At 44.9% G+C, this 20013-nt stretch overlaps 3 protein-coding genes across 3 annotated transcripts; 1 reads left to right on the top strand and 2 right to left on the bottom strand.

Annotated features, from left to right (window-relative positions):
• Positions 1-104: 104 nt before the first annotated feature.
• Positions 105-6153, top strand: LOC115268038 (neuralized-like protein 4). The gene is made up of 5 exons (XM_029875947.2): positions 105-603; positions 663-4237; positions 4629-4733; positions 4794-5617; positions 5672-6153. The coding sequence occupies exons 1-5, from the start codon at positions 451-453 to the stop codon at positions 6010-6012; spliced, it is 4998 nt and encodes a 1665-aa protein (XP_029731807.1). The 5' UTR covers positions 105-450; the 3' UTR covers positions 6013-6153.
• Positions 6154-8524: 2371 nt separating this feature from the next.
• Positions 8525-12118, bottom strand: LOC109425997 (T-cell immunomodulatory protein). Its single transcript, XM_019701423.3, has 2 exons — positions 10556-12118; positions 8525-9181 (listed from the first exon to the last, which is right to left on the bottom strand). The coding sequence occupies exons 1-2, from the start codon at positions 11940-11942 to the stop codon at positions 8745-8747; spliced, it is 1824 nt and encodes a 607-aa protein (XP_019556968.3). The 5' UTR covers positions 11943-12118; the 3' UTR covers positions 8525-8744.
• Positions 12119-12822: 704 nt separating this feature from the next.
• Positions 12823-16746, bottom strand: LOC115260556 (uncharacterized protein K02A2.6-like). The gene has a single exon (XM_029861473.2). It carries the CDS (start codon positions 16744-16746, stop codon positions 12823-12825), a length of 3924 nt encoding a protein of 1307 aa, XP_029717333.2.
• Between the last annotated feature and the right edge of the window lie 3267 nt (positions 16747-20013).

Below are 20013 nucleotides of genomic sequence, written 5' to 3'. Positions count from 1 at the left end.
TTGAGGGCCAAATATTTTGGAAAATTACTATGCTATACCAAGACCTTGGCCGAGGAATAGGACCATTCGAACGTTTGCAAACAATCAACCTGTGAATCAACGTGCGTACGAAATGCATTTCCATTCATAAAAACCAATCAAAGCACTAATCAGCTGATAGGACGTCTCGACGCCGACGAGAAGCACACTCACACACACTTACGCCACGGTCAGGGCGACCAGCGCATAACTGTAAACATAGCGGTTCATTATCCTTTTTGTTTTGATCGATCGGTTCGTTTCGTTGGTGGAGCTGTCATAAATTTTCATTCGCATTCGATTCGTCCAATCGAAAAGAGCGGATTTTGTTTGTGTTTTGGTGCGAGACGCGCAGTCGAGTCACACAGTCAGAGATTGCATTCTTCGTGCGGTTTTGCTGGGGAAAGTCTTCACGTCGTCGTCGTCGTCGCAATGTCGTTCCATCGGCGTTGTGGAAAGCGAATTACGCTGGCCAATAACAACCGGACGGCCATGCGAAACATCAGCGAGTTCAACCACGGGCTGGTGCTGAGCGCCGAGCCCTTGCAGGACGATGTGCTGTTCGAAGTGCGGATTGACGAGAAGGTTAGTAATTATCGATTTTTCACTTTGGATCTTCGTTTGATGAAAATTGTTCAATTTAGATTCACGCTTGGAGCGGTAGCATAGAAATCGGCGTGACTACCGTCAATCCGGAAGCGACGGAGTTGCCACCATGTGCTACGAAACTACGCAGTGGAACCTGGGTGATGTCCGGCATTTCTGTTCTGAAGGATGGACTTTCGCTCATGGAATACTACGGATCAGACTTGGACAAATTAGGCGAGGGAGATCGAGTGGGAGTGGTTCGAACGGCCCAAGGGGAGCTGATTTTCTACGTCAATGGAGAATCTCAAGGTGTGGCAGCAGTCGACATTCCGAAAAACGTTTACGCACTGGTCAATTTGTACGGTAAATGCGTGCAGGTTTCAATCTGCCCATCGGACAGTTTGGAATACAGCAATGAAAATACACAGATTTCACAGAACATTGACATTGCCATGTCGGTGGAAATGTCCGTCAGTGCCAATGCCAATGGGGGAGGCCCCTCCGGATCTGGCGCAGGATCAGACTCGATGGATCCAAACGACAAGTTACGCTTTCATACGCGTTGTGGATCGCTGGTCAAATTGAGTGCAAATTGTCGAACGGCGGAAAGGCGACGACCACTGGATGAGTTCAACAATGGAGTTGTGATGACCCATCGTCCGTTGCGGGATAACGAGCTGTTTGAAATAAGGATCGATAGGCTGGTAGACAAATGGTCCGGCTCGATAGAGGTCGGAGTGACAACACATTGCCCATCGGCTTTACAGTTCCCTGCTACTATGACAAACCTCCGAAGCGGAACCATCATGATGTCCGGATGTGGCATCCTTACCAATGGCAAAGGAACTCGCCGAGAATATGGAGAGTTCAACTTGGATGAGCTGCGTGAGGGCGATCGCGTTGGGATGATGCGCAAGTCAAACGGAAATCTTCACTATTACATCAACGGTCGAGATCAGGGAGTGGCAGCAACCCGGGTAGCCCAAACGCTTTGGGGTGTGATCGACCTGTATGGCATGACCATCAAGGTGACTATCGTTGATCGCGATGAACGCGAACAGCAGAACCTAGTTACAAGGCGGAACAATCTTATGAGTTTGCCTGTTACGGAACAAGAACTGATTCCAGCAAGTCCGGAAGTGGACTTCAGCCAATCGGATCGCTTGCTTTTCCATCCCATGTGTGGATCTCATGCTAGTGTAACACACAGTGGAAGAACTGCGCTACGCCCGAATGCTTCGGATGATTTCAACAATGGAGTTGTGCTAACCAGACGTCCCCTGAGACCCAACGAGATGTTCCAGGTTAGATTAGAACGAGTCGTCACTAAGTGGGCCGGATCTGTTGAGATGGGTGTAACAACCCACAGCCCAACGGAACTGGACTTTCCATTCACCATGACTAATGTGCGCTCCGGAACATGGATGATGACGGGTAACGGAGTGATGCACAATGGCATGACCGTCATCGAACAATATGGACAAAATCTCGATCGTTTGCAAGTTGGTGATCGCGTTGGAGTCGTCCGAAAAGATGATGGAACATTACACTTTTGGGTCAACGGTGTAGACCAGGGCCCAGCAGCTTCAAATGTTCCGGAGAAGGTCTACGGTGTTATTGATCTGTACGGTCAGGCAGCTCAAGCAAGCATCGTTGACACTTCAGAGTGCGGAACTCCAGATACCGGCAATTCGACAATTTCAAATACTACGCTTTTCAGTAGCGAACCTAAGCTGAAGTTTCATTCTGTTCACGGGAAAAACGCTCGGATCTCAAACGGTGGATTGACGGCTTGCCGACCAAAAGCTTTGGCGGAGTTCAACGACTCGATCGTTTTTAGCAATCGGCCGCTCCGTCAGCGAGAATTGTTTGAAATTGTACTGGAAACTGTCGTGGACCAATGGAACGGCAGCATAGAAATCGGGGTGACCGGAATCCGTCCGGATGAGCTGAGTCTACCGAGCACGGCCACCGATTTGGAGCACGATACTATTATGATCTCTGGAACTACTCTGATGCGAAATGGAGTTACAATTCGGAATGACCTTCCATTCGATTTGGATACTTTAACTACCGGCTCACGAGTTGGCGTTATGCGCAATGCAGATAACATTCATTTCTTCATCAACGGGGTCGATCAAGGGCCGTACTACGAATGCAAGGCACCGAACTTGTACGCGGTCATTGATTTGTACGGCCAGTGTGCTCAGGTCAGCATTACCACGCCACACCCGGACATTCGGGCACCGTACGCTATCAGCGAAAATTCCCAGAGCCTGCAAGCGACTTCCGTTATTCAACCGGCTCTCGAAGCGAAGCATCGTTGGTCATGCATTTCCGGAAATGTCACCTTAATGCAAAATTGGACTTTGGCGTCACGTTGTACGAACGCAGCTCTTTCTCATTGCTTGGTATTCTCCGAACGACCACTTGTCGTTGGAGAAACCTTCGAAATAAAGATTACCGAGGTGAACCCTCTGTATGCCGGAAGCTTAAAAATCGGAGTGACAGACTTGAATCTTTCGGATGAACATGTCCGCAAAAACATTCCCATCAGTATGAAGCGCATTCCGGCCAACGTCTGGTACGCCAGCGGAAACGAGGTGCGTTACAATTCCAGCCTGCTGCAGAAATCTCTTGCTTCGTTGGACTGGCTGAGAGTTGGTGATCGCATTGCTATTGAATTAACCGCGTCGCGTACCTTGAAGATTCTACTAAATTCCGAGGACATGAACATCAGTTTTCAAAACGTCTCGGAAGATATATTTGCCGTAGTCGAGCTCATGGGTTCGACAATGGCCGTCCAGGTGATTTCTTCACAAGGACCCTCATCCCCACTTCGACCATGCAGCCTTCGACTCCAGGATTCACTCGAGCTTGGGCTGGATCCTCTGAACAAGCAAGATTCAATGCTGGAATCGATCGATTCTGACAGTTTGTCGTTTGAATTTTCCGAATGTCATGGTAAAAACATTCAACTCTTCGACGACAAGAAGTCGGCTTCCAGGGTTCAATCTTACCATCAGGGAGTCGTCTGTCTCTCCAAACCCTTATGCAAAGGTCACAGCATCAGTATAAAAATAACCCAAGTGAATCCCAAATGGAAGGGAACAATAGCCGTAGGTGCTTTGGGTGTATGTCCTGGAACTCATCAATTCCCTTTCCCAACATCGGCTATTCTGTTCCGGAGACCATGCTGGATTGCCACTCATGACTACATAAACATCAATGGCAACAAGACTCAATCCAAATACGCGGAAATCTTCGAACAAATTCAGGTGGGAACGATCATCACCATGACGCTGACCCACGCCGGAAATTTGAGCATCGCCTTCGGCCAGACTCAGCTGGATGATTTGGCTGCCGGGCTGCCCCATCACATTTATCCGGTGTTCGACGTGTACGGAAAATGCGAAAAGATCTCAATCGTGAATGGCGATGCTAAGGGCGGAAGTCCGATCAATGAGGAATTAGCGGCAATGCCAGCGGGTGCTGTTGGCACCGGTATTTCCGGCGCTTTGGCTAGCGAAGTGGAAAACGTACCCCAGTGTGAAAAAGCTGACTTGGAGGTGCACGAGAAGGAGACGGATGCGGCAGCGGCTTGCGCGTCCAATCCTGGACCATCGGCAATGTGAGTAGGATTCAATTTTTTAACTAGGTATGTCAAAAGGTTTTCAGAAGGAAGTGAACCTAATTCTTAGAGTGAATTGCAGTTTGCATCATTCGAGGAACGGACAAAATTTACTACAATCGTTAAAGATTGACAATTTGGTCTAAGAAACTTACTGCTTAAAATTTTTGATTTTTAATGATCATTTGGTAAACCTAATAAGGTGAAATTGACTTCGGAAACCTGAATTATTTTAAAAATATTCTGTTGTTTTATATTCCCCGCTCTGGTTAGAGCAATATACTCCTTTTACAATTTATAAAGCTAAAAGCTGGAGAGCCTGGAAAACCTTAAAACTTTTCATAACTGTATGTTCGGATATAACATACGTTTTTTCGGTTCATTATTCCAGGAGTCGATCTGTGATGGACAGTGTTTCGGAAAACTTGTTGATGAACATTTCAATCAAGAATCGTACGGCGAACGAGGCGCGAAATCAAGATCTATCCAATTCTTGGTAAGGAAGTGATAAGATTCCGTCATTCTTTGTAATAACCCTTAACCCTTTCAATTTCAGTTGCCTGCGGGACTCCCTTCAATTGCAACATTCCACGAATCTCAACATTCAGCGTAGCCAAAGCACGCACCGGTTCAATGCCCTACAAGGTAGCTTCGATAGCAATCGCGGAGGCGAACTCTCACAATCCGCCAACTGTGACGAAGGCTTCGAAGACTATCGTTCCAGCACCAACAGTAACGGACAGGTAAACACAAATGCCAATTCGGCGGCAGCTAGCCAGACAGCTCCAGACAACAACACTGATCCGAACTATCTGGAAGATGTCGATAGCATCATAGATTTCAGTATTCAGCTCAATGAGTCCGAGGTAGAGGAAGATAGCAACACTATTGCGAACAATCGCGCCAAGTTAGGACTCCCATTGCAGGCATCCTGTTCGACGGCTCCGGAGCATCAACCGCCGCCAATGCAGTCCTCCACGGGAACCAGCACTTTGGCAAGTCGTCGCGCTACGATCGTGGAATTTGCGGACGATCATATGCGTTCATCTCGCACGAATTCCGTTTCCTCGTCGTCCATGCTGAGTGTGGTCGAAAATAAGGATTGCGACTATCTAAAACTGGTGATGGGATTCAAGCGCACCTTGATGCTTCCGGAAGTATTCTTCGCAGGAGACAGTTTCAGTTGTTTCTGCGAAGGATGTGCTCCGGCACTGCAGAATTCAATGGTTAAGGGATGGGTTCGGTTCAAGCTTAATCAAACGCTGAGCAGTGCTTGCGCGGTCAATACGGCAGACGATTCCGTTTGGACCACGGCCTATTACAATGCGAGAGTGGAAAAGATCCGTTCGGTGTTGGATCATGGTCAACCATTACCTATTGGTAAGTTTGTTGCGTTTCATGACTCTCCCTCATACTGATTTTGGTCGCTTTCAGAATCTTGCCAGTTCCTGCCGGATGGCTCTACGGTTGGTGATCACTTCGTGCCCGGAACACACATTCTGCTGCAATCATCACCGGATTCGAGTGAACGTTCGCAACGGTCATCGTTCCATCGTTACATGGCCAACAGCGTTTGCTATCGCATTTGCGCTACCTTTGAGGTACGTGTTCGGTCACAATCCCTTTCGGCTATAGACTTTGGTGAAGCAACCGTGACTGGAGCAGTATCTAGTAGTGAATCATCCACCAATGTAAATGGGTTGCGGTACTGGACCACCAAAGAGGCCGATGCTTGCGTCCTAACGGCACTGATGGTATTACTTACTCCGGTTTAGAGCGACTGGTGGAAGCTTCACAGACTTACGAGACGTATTAGACTGCTTGTTTAATGGGTAAAATATCGCTTTAGATCTGATATAATCATGTAATCCTAATGTTGTGTGCAATTCTACTCGTACTAAAAGATTTGCTTCAAACCATCATTGATAATTTTCTGGATGACACTTTCTTATATTCTCTATTTTAACGATTTATACTCAGTTTAGAAGGAGAAGACGGTTGATCGTGGACAGCATTTTGGGATGCTGATAGTATCGATAGCACGCTGAACGTGGAATAATTCAAGGATGGCTCGAAGTTTCCTGTTGATCTGTGAAACAACATACGTGTTTGTGGGCCGTTCGGGAAGCGGGATGTTCTATGGCAAGCCATTGCCTATGTAGATTTGATCACGTCGTGACTAGGCGTTGTGGTAAACATACGTAAAGCCAGCGTCTCGCGGGCACAACTTCTCCGACACAACATTCAACTGTACCCTTTGAACAGCTGTTCTGAGAGCAAAGCATATGTTTGAGCTGAAGTACGCTTTTGCGACATGCGAACACAAGCAAATGTTTTGCGGGTTTTACCGGGGTTTTTCGACTTTTTTCGGCTTTTTAGCGTAGATGTTGCAAATAGTTGTGTCTTTCACACTCATCCAGACGTCGGCTATCCTGACTCTTCTCGACGTGCGATTTGGATGCGTTCTTTCACCGCTCACACGCTTTCTCGTGTGGCATAGTTTGATGTACTCTCTCTCTCTCTTCTTGGCGTAACGTCCTCCTGGGACAAAGCCTGCTTCTCAGCTTGGTGTTCTATGAGCACTTCCACAGTTATTAACTGAGAGCTTCCTCTGCCAATGACCATTTTGCATGTGTATATCGTGTGGCAGGCACGAAGATACTCTATGCCCAAGGAAGTCAAGGAAATTTCCTTTACGAAAAGATCCTGGACCGACCGGGAATCGAACCCGTCACCCTCAGCATGGTCATGCTGAATACCCGTGCGTTTACCGCCTCGGCTATATGGGCCCTTGAGTTTGATGTACATATACGATGAATTCAGGCAAGGAGATCCGGTCGTTTTCCACTTCTTGCAGACACACAATATCGAGGCATTGACTGGTCATAAAGCTTTCGTAGAGCGTTCATTTTCATGTGGTTAGTAATCGTGCCGATATTGTACGACGAGAGAGCCTTCTACGACCGATTATCCTCACCTTCTTTGTCGTTCACATCTACTCGGCGGGGCTTTTTATCGGAAGGACCTCGTGTGGTTTGCCTGCTGCTCGTTGATGTGCAAGAATCATCGCTATGTGATCATATCACATGAGTTCGCTTTTTGAAAGCAGTCAATAAGTGTGTTCGGAAAGTTAACGAAGAACTGGGTGAAGGGCGGGGAGATGTCGTTAGATGAACGCTTGATGGTTGACTTTCGGATCGTGCTGCCGAGGCAGGCGGTTTGGTGAAATATAAAGGATTCTGTAGCGCAGGAAACGCTTGTTACGAGCTGTTCGGTGGCTTCGCATTAGTTCATTTTGTCAGTGGTGGTCATGCTCTCGTTTGCTTCGTTACGTTTGCGTAGCTCGTCTGCACCAGCAACTTCTTGTTTTGCACACAAGATATGCCACTGGGCATCAGCTCTTTGCAGTGTTTACAAGACTGCAGTTGCCCTTTGTAGAAGATGAAAGTATGATGTTCATCGATATTAACCACAAGCCAATGTTTACATCAGCTTATACGGGTTCACCATATACCGAGTGGTATACCGGCGAACTCGTAGCCAGAGATGTCCATATCCTCAGTGTAGGAAAGAGAAATAGAAAATACACCACTCACGCTGTGTATCTCAACAGGAGCTCGTCTCTTATATGTGGATCCACCACTGCGATTCGGATGCGCGCAAGCTTGGTGGGTAGAAATAAATCTCTTAGCTCCCTGAGCACTAGGCCACACAACAGTGCGGCGAGAGCGATTTAAAATTCCCTCCGGTGAAAGTGTAAAAAATCACCCGGGCGCGCGCTCCAGTGAGGTTTTTGCGCCAGAGTGCGCGCTGCGGTGAAACACCGGAGAGTTCTCGCCCCGGCGACACCATGGTGATGATTCGGTGACTGCTGGGTGAAAACACGGGAGAGCGCCGGAGAGCGATGCGCGCGAAAGAGTGAGCCACACTCGATCCAAGGCGAACGAGCAAGAGCAGGCACTAGCGCTTGGTCTACCCACCACCCAAAACAAGAGAAACTGGCTTCTTGGTGTGGTGAAAAATGTTCCTATCCCCAGTGTGATCGATAAACTGACGCCGCAGTGAATCGCTACGGTGAAATGCCATCTCTGCTCGTAGCCCTATTCCCACATTATATAATAAATCACATCATTTCGCCAAAACGGTACAGAAACTCTATAATCTTCTCCTCGGACACTGTTTCGGGCAAGTCCTGAATCTTCATTTCCACACTATCATCTCCCACGGTTAAACAAAGCATGTATGTGAATGATAAAATGGCTTTCTCATCATTGACTTCGTAACAACTTTGACCGAAAAATTTATTACTATTAGATTATTAATGTAGTAGTATCGCGAACAAAACTGTCTCCGTTATCTCATATATTACTTAGTGCAGTCCTTGTAATAAATTATTCGAAAAGGGGGCTAAACACACATTAATAATAAAAAAAAACCACAAGTCTAGATAAAACGTAGAATTAAATATCGCAGAACAAGTACCTCTCTTTTCGCCTTTCCCATCGTCTTACATCGCATCAAAATGGAACCGATGCGCCTCGAGGGACCGCTGGATCCGATCCTCACGTTTCTCCTTGGCGTACAGTATCAGAATCAGCAGTAGAATGACCAAACAAATGCCTCCCAACGCCACCACACTCATCAGGATCAGCTTGCTAGGGGTGACGAATAGCTGAGCCTTCCACTTGTCGGTTTCGTCGATAGGCCAGGGGACGACAATCATCTGCGAGTTGGGAATCAGTTGTGTCCAGGTGCGAGAATGATTGGACAGTCCCACGGTAAGCGAATCGACAAAGTTCGGTGTTCGACCCAGGCCGAAAGTTGTGTACGGTAGGTGCAGGGCAAAGTAAGCGGATTGTGGTAGCTGCGCCGAAGCACCGTGCTGTGGGTCACCATCCTGGGTGGTTGTGTTGTACTCGATGCGTGGTCCGGGAAGATTTGTTCCTGGAAGTGGGATAATGGTGCAATTGATTCGTGGAGGAGTAAAACATAATTTCGCAATTTTAACATGGACATTCTTTGAGGAATTTCTACAGAAGTTTCTTCGGACATTCTACGGAAACTTTATCTAGGGTTCAGCATAAACTATTTCAATAAAACCTATACATGCAAAGTACAATTAAATCACACAAAGAATGAATTAGGAAATCCATATAGAAATAGCAAATTCTTGTACGTACTCTGCCACGGATTCTGATGGAAATCCTCACATGAATATCCTCAGGCAACTTATAAGTTTATCAGATTACAATAAGAAATTCATTCAATCATTCTTGGAAGTAGGGTAATTCATGTATTTTGGACAGGCTGAGGACAACTTTGGAAATATCGTCCTCTAGTTTCATTAGAAAGCAATTGATTATTTTGCAAAGTAACTTATACGCTTATAATATGATTGTACTTTGCGTTCCTGGTGACAATAACCTTAACGAAATCATTTTAAGCTGAGAAAATCACAATTTCCAAACGCCTGCAAGAATTGCATTTTGGACACCGAATATGTGTTATGGACACCCTTAGGTATATATAATTTGGACAGGGCAATTATCTCTATGTTTAGCCATGAATACTGCTAAATCATGAAAGTAGCATACATTAATAAATATTTTCTTACAAATAATCAATTTTTTTCGCTTAACAGGCATTTATTTTGATAAATATTACAGTTTTTGTTAAAATCGAGGAAATATCGCCAGACCCACAGAATACGCCTCCATGTATGCAATCGCACAGCATCCCCACGTAGTGCGTCAGATGACCAAAATATATTTACAGTAGAAAACTTGTAATGTATTTTGGACACCACCTATTTTAAGCGTTCCAGATGAATGTTAAGAGATTGGCTGCTTAATGCTTCTTTATTGAGCTTTTTTCAATGCAATGAGGCTTTTAAATTTCTTACAATAATTATTAATTCAACGATTTTGAGGTGAATATTGTATGTGACTATGAAGTGTATGTCGTCTTGCATACCTGTGCATTTGAGGGGTTTTAATGAAATAATTTACATTTTCGATAATTTTGAAGTAAATTCTCAATTGTTAAGCGTATTTTCAACGTTACTCATCAGAATAGGGTCTACTTGATCCAATAATCGATATTCAGAAGTATCTACTTTTATTAGCTCTACGGAACAAGATATACATCGCCGTGCATGTCCAAATTACATACATGTCCAAATTATATTTTTTACCCTATTTCATAAAGAAAGAAAATATTACATCAATTTCTTCAATTTTCGTATTGCCGATGATTCTGTAGCATTCTCCAGAATTCCTTTTACCAGTAATTTTCGGGAACCCGTCTCTAACAACTTACCGAATGTTCTCTTCTTCCGCCCCAGGGGAGTCAGTTTCTTAGGTCCCCGTTGGTTGGTCAGTCCCGTCAAGACGATGACCTTCACAAAGTTGGCATCGTAGTCCAGCGAGTTCCGGAACGCCACCGGACGGGTAGTGTTACCCACTTTTTCCACGAAGATAACGTCCAAGATTCCGTTGTTGTAGAAATCGTAGAACGAACCCATGATGGTTCCGTTGGTGAACGGGGCGAGGGCCTTCCATCGCACGACAAAGGTCCTCTTCATGTGGTTGCAGGCCAGCTTTTCGCAAGGCACGTTCTCCAGCAAAAACGTTTGCATCTGACCGGACGACTTGGAAAGCGTGGCCAGAAGATCTGGATATCCATCCAAATTGAAGTCGCCACCGCGGAGGGTTATCACCTGGGTGGCCCAATTAGACCGATCCGGAACGACGAAGCCCCAGACATCATTGTGGTCATCCTTGAAATCAATCTGCAGATCATGGAAATGGTTCCCGTGGTAGACCAATATGCTGGAGTTCATACAGTTCTTGTTGAAGCAAATCGGCACGATTTGCAGTAGATTCCCGTCCAATTCCGCGTCCAGGAAGATCGACTGGCCAATATGAGCATCGTAATTGCCAACAGGGAAGTCGATTTTATGAGAATAGAAGAACTCTTTCTCCGTTTCCGTTCCCTTCCACACTTCGTAGTTGTTCTCAGTGGTGAGTAGCAAATCCGCAGTAAAGTCCTTGTCCAGATCAATGATGGCATGCGAATGAGGAACCTTAAGCAAGGCACCATGCTTACCATCCATCGGGAACGTATCCGGAGGTTTCCGCTTTCCTTCTTTTGGCTTCTTGAATATCCAAAATTTTCGCTCGCCTTTCGTATCCATCCCAAACAAATCAATGATAAAGTCCTTATCGTAATCCAGGGCCAAAGGTTGACCTCGCATCACGATCAGCGGTTCCTCATCCTCCTTGGTGCAGTTCATGTATTCCGACCCGCCCCAGTTGATGTACACCCCTTGGTCCTCCCCTTCCCGCTGAACGGTGAACATCACATCCATGTAAGCGTCCCCATCGAAATCCCCCGGAACGACGCTAGTGATGTGAAAGTTTTTGTACTCGCACTTTGGCCCCGCCTGGAGCAGCGGCTTATCGTCGCTTCCGAACAGGATCTGAATCGTGCGGAAATTGTTTCGCAGAACGAACATATCGAACAACTCATCCGAATTGAAATCACCATATGCGACGGGGATCGTGTCGGTCATTGAACCGAACACGGTATCCGTAATGTCCACTATGTCCCCTGCATCCACCCGATGAAGATGGTTGGTCCAAGTGGCGATGAAGAGCAGGAACCACGACGCGAATCGCGACATTGTTAGGAATTGAAACTTCATTCTCACGGTGCAGCGCTGCAACCGGTATGATCGCACTATTAATCAGAACTGTACGGGCATGATATCAGACAATTAAACAGGGAAAAATTGCAATTTTGTGCACGATTGATCAAATTTTACGTCTTTTTTGTTATGATTCACGACTTTTTCGGTGTGTTTTGATCGCTGTTCGCACGAAGTTGTCAAAAACGAGTGAAATATTTCAATCAGGAGGGCTGCCAGTTTCAGGCGAAATATTTAAATTCAAGCAGCATTGGTCGATACCGAAAAAAATTGAATAATCGATTTTTATCAAGTTAGGGTAATTCGAGACTGCACCAGGGAGTTTTCGACCAGCAAATATGAATTTTTCCGTGGGTCGTATTGTCGTCGCGGTTGAAACCCGAAGTTTCCTCACACCCGACAATCGATTTTTCTCAAAATCTATAGGTGAAACCTAACGTCGGACGTAGTGCGCTGGACAGCGGACCTGGCCTTCTATCCAACGCACTGTGCCCGACGTACGTCCGACACACGGTTTAGGAGAAACATCGATTTTCGCGTGTCAAAAATTCCGATTTCAACTACACGAACAATACCTAACTTCGAAAGTAGTGCGCAACTTTGAGAGAAAAAAATGCACTTTCCTGCATGTAGTAACTGCATTCGGTAATTTAGCCTCGAATTTAGCTAAACCCTCAGCGAGGGTACTCAAATGTAAAACTGAGTTCATAGCATATGTTACGATTGCAAATCAAACACGCGTGTACAGGAGAACGTCACTTTAATAATAATCTATATCGGTTACAGTGTTGCCAAATACATTTAATGTTAGTCAATCACAACATATCTCTCTTTCTATAACGAAGTTAGAAACATTTTAAAAGATGGAATCAATCAACTACAGACGGAAATCATCCAGATGTTTTGGGCGTCTCACTTCTCTTCGAGGTCGCTGCAGGGTGTCCGATACCTGGGATGAAACCGGATCTTCGACAGGTTCTACAACCTCATTGTCATCACTCTTTTCCGCCAACCGTTGTTGCTTTCCTTCCGCTGGTCTCACAAGTGGTTTGACGTGAGATGTATTCCGTTTATAGACTTGTCCGTTTTCTGTTTCCAGTGTAAGACTGTTTCCGTTTCGGTGAATCACTTTAGCTGCCGTTGATAGGAAGTTCGACGATAGCTTGTTCTGCGGAGTCATGTTCTTGAGCAAAACTTCATCTCCAACTTCGATTTGCGATTCCTTTGCTCCAACCCTCCTATCTCGGCATTCCTTGGCATTGTGTTTCACAATTCTGTCACGATCGCGCAATTCTTCGTCGTCACACAACTCCATTTGCATATGTGGGATCAGATCTCGGAATCGACGTCCGAACATCAGTTGTGCCGGGGAAACACCCGTTACCGAGTGTGGAGTTACGGAGTACATATACAGGTAATCCTGTAAGGCTTCCTTCCAGATAGTTCCTTGTTGTTTGCTGATCTTCAATACTTTCAGAACGGAGCGGTTTTGGCGCTCGATTTCTCCGTTTGCGCTCGGGTAGTACGGTGTAGTGTGAGTTAGCTTTATCCCTCTATCCACACAGTAGTCCTTCAGTTCTTGACTAGAGAAATTTCTCGCATTGTCAAAAGTCAAGATATACGGCAAACCCATTCGAGTGAACGATTCGTTCAGAAACCTGATGACTTCCTTCGATGTCGTATACTTCATCGGCTCCGCAAGTACATATCGACTGTACAAATCGATCAGCATGAAGAGATACGTACCATCTGGCAGCGGACCGAGAAAGTCACCCGCAAGATGGATCCACGGTGCACTCGGTAGATCCCTGATACGTAACGGCTCTGGTTTTTCGAATGGAGCTACGAGTTGACAGCTGAAACATTCCTTGCAGACTTTCTCCACAGCGGCGTCGATACCTGGCCACCAGACTGCCACCCTCAATCTTCTTTTCATTTTTTCACGCCCGGGGTGACCGATGTGGGCCAGGGTTAGGATAACTTCGCGAAGATCTTGTGGGACAACGATTCTGTTCTTTCGCAGAAGGATTTCGTTGGCGAAGCACAACTCACTTTTGAACGGTGCGTACTTCTTGAGCACTCCTTCCCATTCTCCGTTGTGTAATGCAGTTTTAACACCTTGCAGCTCTTCATCTTCTTGCGAACGTTGGATTATTTCACTCATCGTAATGGCAGCTGGCTTGTTAACTTCTACAACTGCGCAAAGATCCGCTTCAGAGCTCCTGTCAAAGGATTTCTTATCGAGGACTTCGGAAAGCCGTGATAGAGGATCGGCTATATTTATCCTGCCGGGAACGTACTCTATCTTGTAACGATACGCTTGCATCTTTAGAACCCATCGTTCTTGTCGTTGGTTCGGTATGGATGTTAGGCTAAAGATGCTAACCAGTGGCTTGTGGTCAGTCATTATGGTGAAATGCAGTCCTGTCAGGTACATCCTAAATCTTTCGGTAGCCCAGGCGATCGCTAGAGCCTCCTTGTCCAGCGTTGAATACTTCTTTTCTGCTTTTGTCAAACTTTTGCTGGCATAGCTGATGACCTTCGTTTTGCCTTGCTGGTGCTGAAGCAATACAGCCCCAAGTCCGTTGTCGCTTGCATTGGTGATCAAAGTAGTCGGGTTCTTTGGACTGAAGTAGCCCAGATGTTCAGGTTCGACTAAAGCAGATTTGATTGCCTCAAACGAGCGTTTTTCCTCTCTGGTCCAGCAGAACGGTGCACCTTTTACTGTCATCTGTCGCAACGGTGCAGATAGGCTTGAAAGATTGGGAATGAACTTACCGACATAGTTCACCAACCCAAGAAAGCTACGCATTTCGGCTACATTTGATGGTCTGCGGAACGTCTGGATCGCACTGACTTTATTGTTCATCGGTGAAATTCCCTTGGCAGACAGCGTGTGGCCCATGAAATCAACTGCCTTCTTCCCTATCTCACTTTTGTCCATGTTGACCGTAATTTCATATTCCTTGAGTCGACGCAGTACTGCCTGCACCCTCCGATCATGCTCCTCTTGTGTTTTCGCAAACACCAAGATGTCATCGACAAACACCTTGATGCCTTTCAATCCTTTCAAAATCCGCTCGATTTCCCGTTGAAAGATTTCCGCCGCACAGTTCATGCCGAACATGAGTCGTTTGTAGCGGTAATAAGCATTTGGCGTGACGAACGTAGTAATTTCCCTGGAGGACGGCGCGAGTTCGATCTGGTGGAAAGCCTTTACCAGATCTATTTTGCTAAAGTACTTGCAACCATCCAAGTGCGGCATTATCTCATCGAAAGTGGGCAATGGGTGACGTTCCGGAATAATGGCCTCGTTCGCTCGCCTCATGTCCACGCATAAACGGACACTCCTGCCGCCATCTTTCGGAGTCACCACCAGAGGGGAAGCCCAGGTGATTCTCAACGGTGCTGGCTCGATGATATCCTGCTTGAGTAGGTCCTGCAATTTGCTCTCCACAAGCTCCTCCAATGGTATTGGCAGGCGTCGAGCTGGTTGTTGAACTGGAACCACTTTTTCGTCAATTTTCACGTCTACTTGCAAACCCTTCACTTTACCGATGGGAGGTTCTTCCTTCTTCGCAACGTTGAAAACCTCTCCTTCAATTTTCAGGATGCCCAGGTCCATCGAAGTTTGCTTGCAGAGAAGGTTTGCCCCTTTCTCGTTGTCGACAACATAAACGTCATGGTGAACAGTTTTTGAACGCGTACTGATGTCTGCTCTGATGACCTTGTGTATTTTGAGTTTGCCGTTACCGTAGACACGAAGAAACTTCCGGCTTTCTGAACTGCAACTGATTTTACACCCTTGGTGCTTTAGGATACGCCATGTTCCACGACTGACGACATTCACATGGGCCCCAGAATCAACTATCCAGTTCTGCTTAACGCCACCAATGTAACAAGTCACCTTGTCGTGTTCCGTGCCTGTGGCACATATCTGCTGCACGTCGCTATCGCTGTCGCTTTCCACCGGCTCGTCGGCGCTGCCGTTCGTAAGGTCATCATCGTCGTCGGATTCACGAACTTGCAGCACTCGGTTCTTCTTCTTCTTTGCAGCAATCTGTTTGCCATCGAGTTTTGTTTTACACATTTTTCGGAAATGTCCAATAAGGTTACACTTGTCGCAAATCCTGTTCTTGGCCGGACATCCCCTATCATTGGCAAAATGTCCGGAATTGCCACACCGGAAACACACCTCTTTTTTTCTTTCACGCTTCACCTGATATGCTTGCGGTTCATCCAAGGGGGTGGACAGCTTCTTCATTTCTTCCTTATTACGCTTCACGGTTTCCAGGATACGAGCTTCTTCCACAATTGCAGGTACCGTCAACAGCTTCTTCTTCAAGATTATTTCACGTAGTTCGTCAGACCGGCAATTATCGAACACTTGCTCCGTGATTCTCATGTCGAGAGCTCCTCCGTAATCACAAAGTCGTCCCTGCTCTCGTAATCGTCCGACAAATTTTTCCACCGACTCGTCTTCTTGCTTCATGCTTCTGAACACGTACCTGTCATACGGAATACTCGCCATAGGTGCGAAGTAGGCATCCAACAGTCGGATGGTTTCTTTGTACACATCAGAACCGGCAGGAGGTGCTGCGTTGTGGCCTTCAATCTCGTAGAAAATGTCCTGGACATCAGATCCCGCGAAATGCAACAAATAGGACTTTTTCCGAGATGCAAGAGCGATGCAGTTTACATCCAGGAATAGCTCCAATGACCGCTTCCACTTTGTCCAGCGAGTACCGATCGATGACGTATCCGAAACATCGAACTGTGGTAACGACGGTTTGTTTTCCATTTTCTGTTTTGTTTCTTTTTCGCAACTTTTGCGTGTTCACTTTAACGTCTTTCTTCGCCCTGCACACATACACTCAACAGCGGCTGCAGCTCGGCCGAAATTTAGAGGTTATTCACTATTTGACCGGTGCTCCTCACATCGACTTTTCCGGATCCCTCGAAATTCACTTTTCCTATCGGAATCTTGATCGGAACATCACAGCACCGGAATCGAAACGCTCGTTTTTGATCGAATTTAATCCTGTTCTCCACGAATTTAATCGAAAACCCAACTTCGTCGCCAAATGTTACGATTGCAAATCAAACACGCGTGTACAGGAGAACGTCACTTTAATAATAATCTATATCGGTTACAGTGTTGCCAAATACATTTAATGTTAGTCAATCACAACAGCATATGAGATCTGATTATTAGAACGATAAATAAAGTGAGTATGTTATAGACTATGGACTCGAGCGGTCTTATTATTCCCGTCCCTGAAGAACGTCTTATATTTAAAGACTTAAAATCCCGTTTATAACAGTGTCGACGAGGTGAAATTTTGTTGGAGTTTGCACTATGTTTTTTATTTGGTGTGATTTTTTTGTGTGCAAACTCCTTTTGGCGATAAGCGTGCAAGCAATGTTTTATGTGAAAAATTTGTGTTATTTTAGCTTGTGTGATACGAGTTTGTGATATTTTTTTAAACCATTCTGTTGTGGTATTTTTCGTTTTTTTTACACAATTGCAATTGCCTATTTTTGTAAAGTTTTCGTGAAATGCGCGTAAACTTATTTGAATGCTTTTTGTGTGGTTTTGCACGATTTTTTTACACGTAATTTTTGTGTGCTGCTAAATATTATACGTGCTTTGGTGCATGGCATTTTTTATGTGTTTTTTTTGCACCTTTTTTACGGTCAGAGGTTGATTAAAATCAGCAAATTATTTTTCCCTGACGACATTTTTAAAATACGTGAAACACGTTTTGATGAGCTAGTATGTTTTTTTTGTGTTATTGAATGAACAAATTATATTTCGCATGGAACATGGATAAGGCCATTTTGAGTCTTCTAAGATTCCTTTTGTTCAGTTATATTCTTTTGACTGGATTTTGCCTGTGTTCCATATTTGTTTCTCCCGTTTGCTCACGGTGAGCATGAGAACCATAGCACAGACAAACAGACGTATCACTTGCAACAAAGTACGATTAAAATGATCGTCCAAAAATCATAATCGCCCAATGCTAATTAAGCTGTGTTTCGAAAACCCACTGAGTAGATGGCGGTAGTGAGCAAACGTCAAACAGGAGCGAAAACGATGCATGCGCCATGACCGAGAGATTTGCGAACTACAAAATATTTGAATAGTCCGTTAAAAAGGAAAACGATGGAATGTGGGTAGAGTGAGACGTCTGTTTGTCTGTGACCATAGTTTTTTTTCTTAGTACCAACAACATCACGTGACTAGTCCAATGGTGAGCAGTGCACTTTTGACCATCGGCGCGGAAGCTTCTTGGTATTTACTCGGGACTTTCATTGTGAGAAAGAGAAGCTAACTGTGCACGGCTACCAAAACTGTATACATGGCAAAACAACGGATGGAGGATAGGCATCGAGTCCATACCTGAGTCCATAATAAATTACATCAGTCAGATGTGGCTGCCACGGATTTAATTCGGCAACGCAGAGCTTGAGGACGGACCGAGAAGAACCCATCTGTACCTGAGATCTACGCGCCCTTTCATCCGTAATATTACCCTGATTGTGTGTCCGTTCGTGTTATGTGCGGGCCATCCTAAGTTTCTCCGGTTGCTTTTGGATGAAAGTGCATTATTGTTTGCTGATACGGCCATCACTTGTGCTTCATTGGGATTTCCATCGACCTTCGCCTATTTTGATGACACCGCCGACATACGAGAACAGGTTTTGAAGATGTTGAACACCGTGCCTTGAAGCATAGTGGATATGCTGATGCTGTTGCTGTTAGCTGTATGTAGTGCTGTGTATTGGATTTGTAGAAACGCGTATGTGACAGTGTGCCAGGGCTGGTTAAGTTTTTTTTTTTCAGTGACCTTGCATTTTATCTTAACATGTGACAAATGCACTTTTATTTGCTTTTTTATGTTGTTGGGTCACATTTTTAGTTTGTGTACGTTAGATTTTTTGTGCGTCAGTTTGGGCATTTGTTATTGGAAAGTTTATGTTAAGGTCGAAATTATATTAGTTTTGTTTTGTAATTTTCTAGTCATTTTAGTTTTGGAAAAATATTTTTTTTTCTTTCGGAAAGGAGGATATTTGTATATGAAATGCGCATACTGATATTTTGATTTGGAACTAAAGAGGAGTAACGTAATAAAAATATAAAAACATATTTTAAGTTGGAATTTGACTATAAATATGCGAAAAAGCATAACACTAGTTCAATCGAGTTTAAAACAAGCTTAAGTTTGTTATCTGTGTAAAACTGTTTCGAAATTTTGATTTTGTAGTTGAGATAGTGAAAACTCATAATGTTGTAACATTAACTTAAGGGGGAAGAACTTGTAGTAACTGCATTCGGTAATTTAGCTAAACCCTCAGCGAGGGTACTCAAATGTAAAACTGAGTTCATAGCATATGAGATCTGATTATTAGAACGATAAATAAAGTGAGTTTGTTGTTGACCATGGACCCGAACGGTCTTGTTATTTCTGTCTCTAAAGAATGGCTTTAGAAGAAACTCCATTACATATTTCCATTTACTCCTTTTTTACCCGTTTATAACACAGCACAGTGTCTTGCCCCAAGGGTGGGGACTATTTTTAAAATTCATTTAAAGTTAGTGTTGGAATCATTTATTTTCTTCGTGGAGAACTGTCATTCTATCGATTGAACTGTAATTTCATCCACGGGAATTCAACGCAATAGAATCATAATTTAGAATAATGAACTGTTGATTATGCTAGGGAAATTACAAAATATTTTATTCACTATACAACCAGATTCAATTGTTTTTCCTTTGAAAGTTTTCACAATTAGAGGTTTCACTAAACAGCGTAAACCGATTAAACAGATTAAACGTCGCAATCACCAAGGCAATCTTTGATTTCGGCTGACAACAACGTGAGCCGTGAAATTTGAAGACGCATCATCAGCGGAAGTCGGGCTTACTACGGGCTCCAGAAAAAACTGTGGTCGAAAAAAATTCACCCACGCACCAAGTGCACCATGTACAAAACGCTAATAAGACCGGTGGTCTTCTACGGACACGAAACATGGACCATGCTCGAGGAGGACCTGCAAGCACTCG

This window comes from Aedes albopictus, chromosome 3 (genome assembly GCF_035046485.1).
Source record: "Aedes albopictus strain Foshan chromosome 3, AalbF5, whole genome shotgun sequence".
In the NCBI taxonomy this organism is placed as follows: Eukaryota; Metazoa; Arthropoda; class Insecta; order Diptera; family Culicidae; genus Aedes; species Aedes albopictus.
Note: the sequence above shows the minus strand (reverse complement) of the source record. Positions and strands in the feature narration are given on the sequence as shown.

Excerpts from the sequence above, each read along its gene's own strand:
- LOC115268038 (XM_029875947.2), top strand. The coding sequence starts at position 451 with ATGTCGTTCCATCGGCGTTGTGGAAAGCGAATTACGCTGGCCAATAAC. Across the intron at positions 604-662 it reads AAGTGCGGATTGACGAGAAG|ATTCACGCTTGGAGCGGTAG; the intron begins GTTAGTAATTAT and ends TGTTCAATTTAG. Across the intron at positions 5,618-5,671 it reads TGGTCAACCATTACCTATTG|AATCTTGCCAGTTCCTGCCG; the intron begins GTAAGTTTGTTG and ends GGTCGCTTTCAG.
- LOC109425997 (XM_019701423.3), bottom strand. The coding sequence starts at position 11,942 with ATGAAGTTTCAATTCCTAACAATGTCGCGATTCGCGTCGTGGTTCCTG. Across the intron at positions 9,182-10,555 it reads GCGGAAGAAGAGAACATTCG|GAACAAATCTTCCCGGACCA; the intron begins GTAAGTTGTTAG and ends TCCCACTTCCAG.
- LOC115260556 (XM_029861473.2), bottom strand. The coding sequence starts at position 16,746 with ATGGAAAACAAACCGTCGTTACCACAGTTCGATGTTTCGGATACGTCA.